We start from the raw sequence: 12,682 nt of genomic DNA on the forward strand, positions 1-12,682 counted from the left end.
TGATGTGTTTCTAAGTATTTCTAAGTCAGAAGAGGAAGATAAGGAGGATAGGATCTGACTAATTCGGAAAATAGTTGATATTTTCAATAAAAACATCAAGAGATTCAATTTTTTCTCGACTGCACTGTCCATAGATGAAATGATAGCTAAATACTAGGATAGATGCGTTCTCAAACAGTTCAGCAAAAGGAAACCGATACGATTTGGTATCAAATTATGGGCTTTATGTTCTTACAGTGGTTTTTTATTTCACTTCGAGATTTATTGTGGAAAGAATGCAAAGGATAATCTACTACTAAATATTGCTTTTGGTTCACGTGTCGTTTTACAAATCTTACAGCACCTATTACACCACTGCACTTCAAGGAAACTAAATGAATACCATTGTTATTTTGACAATTTATTTTGCTGTCCAGGTCTAGTACTTCATTTGAAAAAAATTGGTATTCGAGCCACTGGTATAGTAAAAAGTAATAGAATAAAAGCAAAAATGATATCAATAAGAAGCAAAACGGGGCACCTGGTTAGCAAAACACGATAACTTGAGTAGGATAAATTTCATTACTGTATCGGCCTCCGAGCCTGTATCTATCCTTTCGACGGTTTCAGGAGTCACTCCAATGTTTAATGTGAGCCGTTATGATAAAGAATCGAGAAGTAAAATAGCAATACCATTTCTAAATGCTTTTTGCATTTACAAGTTCTTGGGGGGTGTTGATTTGCATGATCAACATGCAAATCAAGTGCGGCCAAGCATACATTCGAAGAAATGGACATGGATAATCATGATAAGATTGGTTCAAGCTGTGGTTACAAATGCCACTGTGTTATATAATGAAGCATTTCCAAACACAGAAAAGAAAAAAGGAACGAAAGAATTTGTTTCCGCAGATACTCAACATTCTTGTCAAATCGAAAATTGCGCAACGAGATCACGACGATTATGTAAAAAATGCAATTTACACGTGTGCAAAAACTATTCGGGAATCCCGTGAAAAGAAAGAAAAAGTGAGAGAATTCACTATATCCGGAATATGAGTTGGTGCAGCAGTAAGGACAAACTATCGGGCGGTTTGGAGTTATAAACTACAGGAGAAATGACGAGCTCTTTGGTCGGCACCTGTTGGTTTATGATAGAGGCAGATTTATATTTCACCATTTTTATGTAATAGGCATGCTATGTCACTTTTTATGTGGTCTTTGTAGTTATGCAAAAATATATTTGTCTAAAAAGACTGATAACATGGGTATCTTGCTTATAGTCTACAATTTTAGTTGTTTCAACAAGAGTAAAATTTGGCTATTTTTTTATTCGAAAATGATTGGCTTGACGAAAAAGTTTCATACAACAAAAAGTGCTTAGAAAAAATCATTCAAAGAATACGTGTGAATTTTCCTAAGATGTTTTGGTCCACTTTCGATTTTTTTATTCTGGCCATTTTCCGGAAAAAAAAGAAAAATTTCGAGAACGTCCTGGAAAAATTTACACGTATTCTTTGAATGATTCTAAACACTTTTTGTTCAGTGTAATTTTTTCATAAACCGATTTCTTTTTGAGTAAAAAGTTAATTAATAATCTATTATATTTTCTGACTTTCGGACGCCATTTTGGATTTGCGAAGTTGATTTTTGATGTTCTTACAAGGGAACCATCCCAACCCGACCTCACCGATTTGAATGATTTTGGGATATGTTGTAGTACTTGAAAAAAAATTAGATACGTGTTTTTTTTATCGGCCCATAAATAAGGGCTTTTAAGGGGTGAAATCCATCCTGAAAATCAACCCCTAAAATCAGTTTTTTTAATATTTCTCAGCATCAAATGAATATTTTTCAGTAAACTCAACGTTAAAAAATTTCTTATAAAAAGGCGCTTTTAAGGACATAACACTTATACCGAAAGGTTGCAACCCCCTTTTTAATAGGGGTAAATACACTATTTTTTGTACTATTTTACGACATGTAATATAGTAAATCAGCTCGAGTGATTTACAAATCGCACTGATAATAAGAAAATACCAAAATTAAATTGACGTGTTTCCGGATTTAAAAAAAAATATATTTAAGGGGTGTTTCACCCCCTAGAAACCACCCCGACAAACTATCAGCAAGTTAATCTACCTAACCCTGGGATAAACAAGTTTAGTCGTTTGTTATTTCCTGAAATATTTTAATCCTACGCCTGAGCGAGCTATCTCAACTAACCAACCTGCCTCTAACCCACCAAACCCCCATAAACCACCCTTACCCAACCAAATGTAGGCTAATAGACCTAACTTTGGGAGAATTGAGTTTATCAGTTGCTTTTTCTTAGAATAATTGATTTCTACACCGTACGTGGGGTATCCCATTTTTTTTGATAAAATATATCTGTAGCTCAAACATAATTTAAGACAAATAAAAATATGTTTAATACATTTTATTTTAATAGTACCAAAATGGCGAGAAATATCTCTTAAAAATAAACACGAGAATAACACGAGGTCTAATTATCATTTATAGATCTATGCATATATATTTATATTTGTATGTAGATACATAAATATATTTACGTAAGAGCCATCGTACGCGATACTACATATACAGGCATCCCTCGTTATTCGCGGTTTTGGTATTCGCGATTCACCTTATTTGCGGTTGCCCGAAATGTGCCTTCCCTTGTTATACGCGGAAAACTAACTTGTTATTCGCGGTTCGGTTTGCTACAATGTTCACTCAGATTGTAAATTTTCGTAACCCTGAAAGTTTGAAAATATTTTGTTGCGCACGTTTATTAATCAAAATTTTGTTGTAAAATGGCACCAACTCCTAAAACACCTAAAACACCTAAAACGCCTAGAAGTAAAAAAGTTATGTCTTTAGCAGACAAACTTAAAATTTTGAATCTCATCCGAGATGGTGAAAAAATAGCTTGTATTGCGAAAATATTCAGTGTCAACGAATCAACTATTCGCTCTATTCGGACGAACGAGGACAAAATTCGAAGCAGCTCTGAGATATTAGGCCAACATGCGACTTCGGTAAAAGTTGTTCGACGAAATACACTCGAGAAAACTGAAGAGATGTTGTTGATTTGGTTACAAGATTTGATCCATAAAAAAATACCAGTCTCTACAGCAGCTATAAGAGATCAAGCCATTCAGTACCACAACTATTTGAATACAAAATACGAAAGAAATGACGAATTCAATGCTAGCAAAGGCTGGTTTGAAAATTTTAAAACAAGATATTCGCTTCACAGTTTGAAATTTTCAGGTTAGTAGTGTCGTTATTAATCGTGAGATAAGTAAATAAATAAATAAATAAATAATAGGTGAAAGTGCAAGTGCAGACCACGAGGCTGCTCGCCACTTTCCTCCAATACTTCAAGAAACTATTTCTGAAAAAAAATACGTGCTGGATCAAATATTCAATTGCGATGAAACGGGACTTTTTTGGAAAAGGATGCCGAATCGTACGTGGATTGCAAAAGAAGAACAACGGGCTCCGGGATTCAAAGTCGCTAAAGATCGCTTCACTCTTTTATTCTGCGCAAATGCCTCAGGAGGTTTCAAATGTAAACCAATGCTGGTTTATCGTGCCGAAAATCCAAGAGTTTTAAAAGGAAAAAACAAAGATCACCTTCCTGTTTATTGGAAATCAAATAAGACTGCTTAGGTTACACAAGTAAACTTTGAACAGTGGTTCAAAGAATCTTTTATACCTGATGTGAAGCAATACTTGTTGAAAAAAAATTTAGCGTTCAAAGTGCTATTATTGCTAGACAATTGCAAAAGTCATCACAGCATAGCCGATATTCACCCTGACGTAGAAGTCATGTTTTTTCCGACGAATACAACTTCTCTCATTCAACCTATGGACCAAACCGTGATTGTGACTTTCAAAGCCTATTATTTGAGAAGAGTCATGAAAAAAATGCTACAAGAAGTCAATCATTATCGCACTTGTGACGGTTTCGATCCCACCTACGTTGTCAAAATGTTTTGGAAAAAATTTTCTATTCTCGATGCCATCTCTTTGGTTGAAGAATCATGGACAGAAGTTAAACCTACGACTGTGAGTGCTAGCTGGAAAAAAATTTTGCCGACCGTCGATGCTGAGACAGCCGTTGTGCCAGAATATCAAGAACCCGTGCAATCAATCATTCATTTAGCTCGAGAAGTTGGAGGTGAAGGTTTTGAAGACCTTCATGAACCCGAAATTTTAGAGGAAATTGTGATGCCAGTCAGAACAGATCTCAGCGCTGAAGAAGCAGAAGAGCTTATTGTGCCATTGCCTCAAGACAATCTTCAAGACAATGAAGACGTAGTTCCAACTGTATTTGGAGGAACAGTAATTTTAGAAATTATAAATTTATTAAAAACAGCTACGGAAACAGCTATAGAACGTGACACAATAGTAGTTCGGAGTCTCAATTTTAAGCATAACTGTGAAAAGGCAGTCGAAGTTTATGAAGATTTATATAAAGATGCGTTGAGACGTGCAAAACAATCTCGTTTGATAGACTATTTCAAATCCAATTGATTATTTTGTAATAATTTGTATATATTTTGATAAATAAATCTTATGTTTAGGAACCTAACCCCTCATTTTCCATAAGCGTAAGGTCTTGCTATTCGCGGTTTTGTTATTCGCGGTACCTCGACGGAACGTAACCCCCGCGAATAATGAGGGATGCCTGTATTTTGATTTTTCATAATAATTTTCATCTTTTTCTTTTTTTCATTTATTGGTAAATTAAAATGTATCATTCATCGAATTCCTTACAGAAATGATAATCATCGAAAAAGTGTTTGAAACATAATGATCTTTTACACCAACCACACCGTATTATAGGAACATTTTTACATGCTTCTACTTCGTAATGTATATTGCAAGAATCTCCAAAACTCAAATCAACGGGGTTATCTGTTTTAGCTGGTTTTTCAGCAATGGAGCTGCTTTTATACCAAGCGTATTTAAAAATATTTGTATATCTTGGTGAAGAAAGCTGGCTATGGACAAGAGACTGCATTTTTATGATGTTATTTCTTAAATGTAGATTCATTTCATAGTCCATCAAAATTACTTGATCTGATAAATGTCGAACGAAGTTTTTTCAGATACAAAATCAATAAACATCGAGTGGTTGGATGTTCCCTGTCGTTCCTGTGGGAATGTTTTTTATATTAACAATTTTGTTTGTCGGCATCGTTTTTCATACAGCTTTATCGCAATGTCCACTCCAAGAGTCGAGTAAAAGTACAGATTGAGGTCCAATATTTGGGTAAAAAACTTTCAACCAAATTTTAAAATGATCTAAAATAAAAAAATGTCAAAATTTTTTTATGTCATTGCATTATAATAAACAAAAATATACTAACTTGTCGTTAATTTTCCAGATTTAGATGCTTCCACGTGCACATTTTCTGGTCTAAATAATGAAGATTCCACTATGGGACCGAATTGACTACTATTTTCTTTTAATACTATAAAAAGTGGTGATAAAAGTTTCTCGGATGCTGTGATATAGTTGGCTGAATTGTATAACTGTGCGTTGTCGATGAAACCGACTGTCCCAGACAATGCACCTGCTTTTCTCTTTCAACTGCTAATGTTCTTCCCGAGTGCATTTCTAATTGGAAACCACTCTGATCTGAATTATCAAAGTTTGCAATGCCGATTTCTGGTATACATGATTTAACATTAGCTACAAAAGCATCAGCATTAGTTTGTAGTTCTTCTTTACTTTCTAATGTTTTTTTGGTGATAAATTTATTTATTTTTCTAGATACTTTTCTATGAGCTCTTTTAAATTTTCGTAACCAATTTTCAGAAGACTTAAATCTTATATCTTAATGGCCAGCAATTTTTGGAGCTTGCAATGCCCATTTCCGTACATCTCGATCATGCACTATCGTACCAGCTACAATAGCGGCTTTTAAATTATCAAACGAGTATTGGCAAATTTGGGCAATTTTTTCTTGGTAAGTTCCATTTTTATTAATTGTTTTCGCCTAACGTTTAAGTTAACTTTGTAACGGGAGAGGTTATCTGAAAAATGGGATATTTATTTAAGAACAAATTCCCACGATGCAGAGCAAACCGCCGCTCCGTTAAACACGTATGATAGTACGTGTATTCGCCTTAACGTCAGATGATTTATCCTAGTTGTCTTTTGTTAAACAGAGTTGAACTCACCTTAAGTGTGACACTCGTTGAGTTTTAAGTGTGAGCGACTTTACTCCTAATCTTCTTAATCCCCTAGATGTAATTGGATTAAAACCTAAGCCTTTTTCAATTACTTAAGCTACTAGGAAAATTAAATTACGAAAACGGCGACAAATTTCACAGACTTTAATTAATAAAAATTACTACAGTCTTTGTATGGGCCGAAAGACTAACGCACGCAAATAGGATTTTACAATTAGTTATATTCGGTGAGAAAGAGAGAGAGAGAAGATTTGAATTATACCGCGAACTAACGCTCGACGCGAATACAAAAAATAACGCTATCACGAATATACAAAATACGGAATGTATTTTATATCGCTTAATATGACGGAAGGTGCACCTACCATGCGGTGCAATTACGGTGATCAGCCGTAATTGTTGTTGCAAGTAATGTCAACCGCCGCTGCCCCTTGATTATCAGCTGCGCTGCCTTGTACTGACTCCAATTAGCTACAATCTGCTGCTTCTGCACTGCTACTTGTTTTCTCGAAAATACCGTTGCATTCACGCACGAAATTGTCCCAAAAAAACTAATTATTCGGCGAAAACAAAGTGCAATAGAAATCGGCGGTAAATTCACGTTCACAGCTGAGGCGTAACTGCCTATTCAAAAGATCGCGCACCCCCTCTCTCTCTTAACTGTTAGAACTAACGCGCGAGAAGTAGAATCGCGAACGGTTCGATTAATTAACTCGACTACCGTTGCAACTTATAGATAAAACTTTTTTGAATCTATGTTGTACAGTATCCAGTTTTAAGTTTTTGTTTTTTCCGCTCCTCCAACATTGTACGGCTCTTTATTTATAATCAAATGTGATTTTTTCATCATCATTTGTGCACTGACTTGTTGGTGCAAAATCAGGATTAGGAAAGTGATGTTGAACTTCATCTTCGATTATTTTAGCATCAGTATCTTTATAATCTTCATGAAAATCTAATGTCTCTTCAACAATCATATCAATATCATTAAACTCATACACGGCATCTATTAATATTTCTTTCAACTTTTCTGACAATTTAATTTATTTGAAATAAATCTCGCTATCCGGTATTTGTAAACTTTGAAAATATACTAATAATAAATTGACTACGTTCAAAGGATTGATCTTCATGTTTTAATCTAAAACAAAATCAAGATATAAATTCTCTTTTTTGTAGTTGAAGAATTTTACAAAAGACAAAAGAAAACCTAGTCTATAGATAGAATTCGATCATACGTTTTTAACAGTTATATTTCACATGTTTACAAATCAAAATATTTGAATACAATTAGATATAAGTGTCATAAATACTTACGTAGTTGACAAAAACTTTTCTTCTTGTTATGTACTATATTTTCGTGTTCGGGAATTTTGTATATAAATATAGAAATAAGTTTATTTATAAATCCAGCACTATAAAAAAACGTTAACTTTTGAAATACTTGACTTTTCTTCAACTACTACGAATAATGAAATATGTATCGGATGTCTTATTATCGTAAGGGGCGTAGATTTGATATAACTTATCTTCTTCGAGCCATTGATAAAACAAAATTGTAAATAAGATAAAGTGTACAGCAAAGTAAAGTACCAACAAAAAGTAAACTAAACCACAAGTGAAAATTCAAAAAAGTAAACAGATTATAAGTATAGAAATTGAGACTATAATAACTATTTATAACTATTAATATAATCAATTATTTGTTATAATTTCTTTTCTCATTGACATATTGTAAATGATTAAAAAAGAAATAATAACTATATTAAACTTCCACTTTTGAAATTAATAATTTTTAACTGTTATTACTTGTTATTTTTCTTTATTACGAATTAACTTTACGTTTAAAGAATAATAACTATTATTATTACTCTTTTATACAAAGCTATATGTAATACAATGCAAATAATATTTTTAAAAAAACTGATACTATAACTGTTATTATTAATTTCGAAAAAACCAAATAGTTAATAATTATTTATAATTGATTCTAGTCTCAAATATTTATAAGCCGTTATTAATTATTTTTATCTTTTTTGTATTTATAATGAAAAAAAAAATAATAATTATTACATAAAAGTTGTAATACTTGGAACATATTGTTATGCAACATGAATGTTATTCAAGAAATACATTTATTTTTCGCTATTTATATAAGGTTAGCCCGCATGTGGTTCGGTAAGGTTGGTTTATAAGGGTGGGGGTTAGATAGGTTAGGGGTAGGTGGATAAGAAGTATATGATTCAGCTGGGATAAAATTCAATTATTTCAAGAAACAACAAACGACTATAGTTGCTTTTCCCAGGATTAGGTAGGTTAGCCTGCATGTGGTTCGGTAAGGGTGGTTTATGGGGGTTTGGTGGGTTAGAGGCAGGTTGGTTAGTTGAGGTAGCTCGCTCATGCATAGGATTAAATTATTTCAAGAAATAACAAACGACTAAACTTGTTTATCCCAGGGTTAGGTGGATTAACCTGCTGATAGTTTGACGGGGGTCGTTTCTAGGGGGTGAAACACCCCTTAAATATATTTTTTTTCAAATACGGAAACACGTCAATTTAATTTTGGTATTTTCTCATTATCAGTGCGATTTTTAAATCACTCGATCTGATTTACTATATTACATGTCGTACTGTAGACTAAAACTGTACACTAAAAAATAATGTATTTACCCCTATTAAAAAGGGGGTTGCAACCCTTCGGTATAAATGTTATGTCCTTAAAAGCGCCTTTTTATAAGAAATTTGTTAACGTTGAGTTTACTGAAAAATATTCATTTGATGCTGAGAAATATTAAAAAAACTGATTTTAGGGGTTGATTTTCAGGGTGGATTTCACCCCTTAAAAGCCCTTATGGGCCGATAAAAAAAAAACACGTATATAATTTTTTTTTCAAGTACTACAACATATCCCAAAATCATTTAAATCGGTGAGGTCGGGTTGGGATGGTTCCCTTGTTAGAGATATGATTTTAAAGGAAAAATAGTTTATGCACGATTTCTGGAGATTTTAGACATCTAGCTCAAAGGATTCTTTGTCAAAATTTTGGTTTTTCAAAAAAAATCTGAAAATTTTCACATTTTTTTTCCTACAATTGCAAAAATAAGGCTCAAAAAAGCTTTTTTCAGAATCTTCACCCCATATTCTGAAAATTCATTGAAAAATCTATCAAAAATCATGGCTTGCATGATCATTTTTGCTCGATTTGATTCTTCTATACAGCGTTGAAAGTGAGCATGAGCAAACGTGCACATTTGACGTTAATGAGTTAAATTAGATAAAGTATCAGAATGCAACAGTCTCAAAATACTTTCAACAAAGGTAACAAAGGCCTCAGAAATACCAATACTGCTGTATAATGATATGAGGAATTAACTACTTTGTAAACAATTAATCAATACTATATTTCGATAGAGATGGTAAAGACTAATATATTTTCATCAACTCACTTTACTCAATAAAACAACTTAAACATAAAAATGTCATAGTACTTGACGAAATAGTATGTAAATCAAGTTGTAAATGGGTTTCACTGTGGCAACACGAAAAAATTGTTTTTCCATTACAGAATAACCTGTGCGGTAAGGCTTACATGTCCAGCCAGACTCAATTCCATGGAAAGTCACAGCTTGGATAGACGTGCAGTTTTAATTGGATATAATATAGCAAGAATGATACTCATCAGAAGGTAGAAATAGTTATGTATCAAAAGTGCAATATAAACTTTAACTAGTCCTAACAATCTTAATATTGGTACTAAGGAGAGCGGTTTTTTTTTACATTTAAGTTTTCTTGTAATTACTTTGTTTTTATTATGTTCGAATTTATTCATCTATTGTGCTATATGTTTATTGTTATTGTATTGCGACGGCCGGCAATATTTTTTTTTCAAATTCATATTTTCTCATAATAAAAGAAATGGAATGCCATAGGCAGGTATGCTTATCTCATAGCACATCAAAAATCGTTAGCCCAAGTTTAATAAGACTCTGTAAAATACGTCTGCGTTTGTGCGCATTAAAGAATGCCACTATGCTACAGTTCCTCACTATTTCTACGCACATAGCTTCTTTGATAGAGTATCAAAGGTGCAAACGAGCTATTAAACTAGAGGGTTATAAAAACTGCCTCCTTTTTTCTATTGTACATTTTCCCACCGAAAAGTGCTCACTTTAAGACATCTAAAATTTTTCCATGGGAACGACGTAAAAATATAAATTTTATAACGAGTTGAGTCTCGTTATGTCTCTCTCTTCCCTTAAGTCAATTGTAATTTATTAATAACTCTTTTTTGTATCCTTCCCTACCTAGCCGCAGCTGCTGACGCTGCACAAGGTAAGTGAGAGAGCGCCGAGCAGAGAGAGAGAACCGCGTGTATGCGAGAGTGCGTGGACGCATGAGTGCCCCGCGCGTTGCCTAATTGGCTGAGGCGCGCCACTGCCGAATAGCCAAGGAGAGAGAGGGGGAACCTCTTCCGCGTGCGAAGGAGAATCAGCTGCCCGCCTTCGCGAGGAACACAAGCCTAGCCGTTATCGCGCGACCAGTAGGTGCCCTGTGCTACGTAGCCTGTGTTTTTCATCGCTAGGAACCGAGAGTGCAGAGTGTGTGTAATCGTGTGGAAAACCGTGGCACCAAGTGCATCCTGCGGACTGTGCGTGCGTGCTAACTAACTGTTGATTAGGCCGAGGGAGTTGCCCCGCGGCTGAATACTTGCGTGTATCGGAAGCAAGCCCGAGGCTATTGCGAAGCCAACATGTAAGTACTCGCTCGATCATTAGTCTCTCGCTCGCTCGCTTCCTGCTTGTCTCTGTCACGGCGCATGTCATTTGTATGCTTTCTTTATTACCATCGCTTTAGTAAACGCTATTTCTGTTAACTATTGTGTCTTTCCTTTCGGCACTCTCTTCTCCCGCGCTATACAACTCGCACCGCCGGCTGCTACCTGACCTGCGACGCTCTCCGCGGGCCGAAGGCGAGGAAGCTTTCTAGTGGCATAGCTGAGCCACTGAGCTGAGTCCCGCGTGACCCCATATCGAGCTACCAACAAGCTGAGTAGCTACCTAGCAACACCCACCTCGGGGAAGTCTGCATCCCCGTTACAATTTAAATATATCAAAAATTACTTATTGCAATACATGGCATTTCATCATTACGTCAAAAACCCTCTTATCAAATTTTCAACTTAAAACCAATTTTGGTCAAGAAACGAAGTTCTTTGACATATTTTTTTGGTTTTAAATGACTCTTAAGGATTATTATTATTAACTTTTACAAAATGTTCAAAACTTCTTTTATACAACTAATTCTGAGTTTAAATTAGTTTCTGTAAGAATGCCGAATTTCATTTATAATAAATATTCGAATAAATTCTATAACAAATTCTAATTTCACACTTACAATTATAAAATCTAATTAACGAAAAATACTTTTAAGTTATACCTAAAATATGTTAAAATATATAAAATGAAAACTAGTTTTACGTTATTCCACGATTTATGTTAATTAACCTTTATAGTCTATAAAGTAAAGAATACGTGAAAATCAAGTAAAAATAATGTAACACCATTATCAAATGACATTTCAAGACAAAGATGGATTAAAATACTTTATAAAAATGAGTAAATAATTATGTTAAATTAAAACTAGAAGAAAAACTTATTTAAATAATAAATAGCTTCATATAAATATCAATAGAATATTCTATTTTATAAGCGCATAATACGTTTTTAGTTTTAAAATATAATCATGTGCCTTTATAAATTGATAAAATAAGAGTACCTTTGCGTATAATAATTATCAACAATATCGTCATTCTTACATTAAAAATGATACTTTCAGAGGCAGCTATAGTGAAAAGGGCCCAAGCTTGAAGAATGCCGCCTACAAACAACTACAAAATTCAGCCCTCCAGCCAATTAGATAACTCATTTTGAATGAGATAACAGAACCGCCAATGATTTATTTGAATCAGATTATACATCGAAGAGCCTAAGAAAGGATTTTTATCTAAGGGCTACAAATTTATGAAAGGTCCCCACCATGCTCCAAGCTCGTTCTCTACTATCGTCGTCAGGACCAGCCACTTCAGATTTGGATAAACATTTTAAGTGCGCAAAGCTCATGCGAAAGTTATACTAACATTTCGCTAATTGATTCTTTCTACTAGATTAATATAAGTTATTTTTTATTGCTAATTAATTTAGAACATAAATAGATAAAATATTTACGTTTCCAAATATATTAATTCGGTTGAAGAAAAAAAACAGCAAACTAATTGTTTTAGTATTAAAAAAATTTTTTAATTTATTTTAGTATTTACATAAGACAATTCCAGTTGTCCCATTATGGTATTTCAAGATTTATTCAGGATTCATATTAAGCTTCAAGTTCAGAAGTTCGTCAAGACATGCTGCAAACAAAAAAAGTGATTGTTTTATAATATCAATAGATGAATAAGTTATTAAATTGTATAGTGATATAGTTTAAACAATT

At 33.7% G+C, this 12,682-nt stretch overlaps 3 protein-coding genes across 5 annotated transcripts in view; 2 read left to right on the forward strand and 1 right to left on the reverse strand.

The window, feature by feature from the left end:
• The first annotated feature begins 2,795 nt into the window (after nucleotides 1-2,795).
• LOC131668766 (tigger transposable element-derived protein 1-like) lies at nucleotides 2,796-3,657 on the forward strand. Its single transcript, XM_058943194.1, has 2 exons — nucleotides 2,796-3,255; nucleotides 3,314-3,657. The coding sequence occupies exons 1-2, from the start codon at nucleotides 2,796-2,798 to the stop codon at nucleotides 3,655-3,657; spliced, it is 804 nt and encodes a 267-aa protein (XP_058799177.1).
• A 159-nt stretch (nucleotides 3,658-3,816) lies between these two features.
• On the forward strand, nucleotides 3,817-4,524 carry LOC131668775 (tigger transposable element-derived protein 1-like). Its single transcript, XM_058943206.1, has one exon. The coding sequence runs from the start codon at nucleotides 3,817-3,819 to the stop codon at nucleotides 4,522-4,524; it is 708 nt and encodes a 235-aa protein (XP_058799189.1).
• Nucleotides 4,525-12,467: 7,943 nt separating this feature from the next.
• Nucleotides 12,468-12,682, reverse strand: part of LOC131668523 (eukaryotic translation initiation factor 6) — a 295,604-nt gene continuing 295,389 nt past the window's right edge. For all 3 annotated transcript variants that reach the window (XM_058942806.1, XM_058942787.1, XM_058942797.1), the window contains exon 7: nucleotides 12,468-12,599. In XM_058942806.1, coding sequence (XP_058798789.1) covers nucleotides 12,590-12,599 — 10 coding nt within the window. In that variant the 3' untranslated portion in view covers nucleotides 12,468-12,589. The remainder of the gene's footprint in view (nucleotides 12,600-12,682) is intronic.

Source organism: Phymastichus coffea, unplaced genomic scaffold (genome assembly GCF_024137745.1).
Source record: "Phymastichus coffea isolate CEN01 unplaced genomic scaffold, Cenicafe_Pcof_1.1 PCOF00006, whole genome shotgun sequence".
In the NCBI taxonomy this organism is placed as follows: domain Eukaryota; kingdom Metazoa; phylum Arthropoda; class Insecta; order Hymenoptera; family Eulophidae; genus Phymastichus; species Phymastichus coffea.

Coding starts and splice junctions, on each gene's coding strand:
- LOC131668766 (XM_058943194.1), top strand. CDS start 2,796: ATGGCACCAACTCCTAAAACACCTAAAACACCTAAAACGCCTAGAAGT. Junction 3,256..3,313: donor TCACAGTTTGAAATTTTCAG/GTTAGTAGTGTC, acceptor AATAAATAATAG/GTGAAAGTGCAAGTGCAGAC.
- LOC131668775 (XM_058943206.1), top strand. CDS start 3,817: ATGTTTTTTCCGACGAATACAACTTCTCTCATTCAACCTATGGACCAA.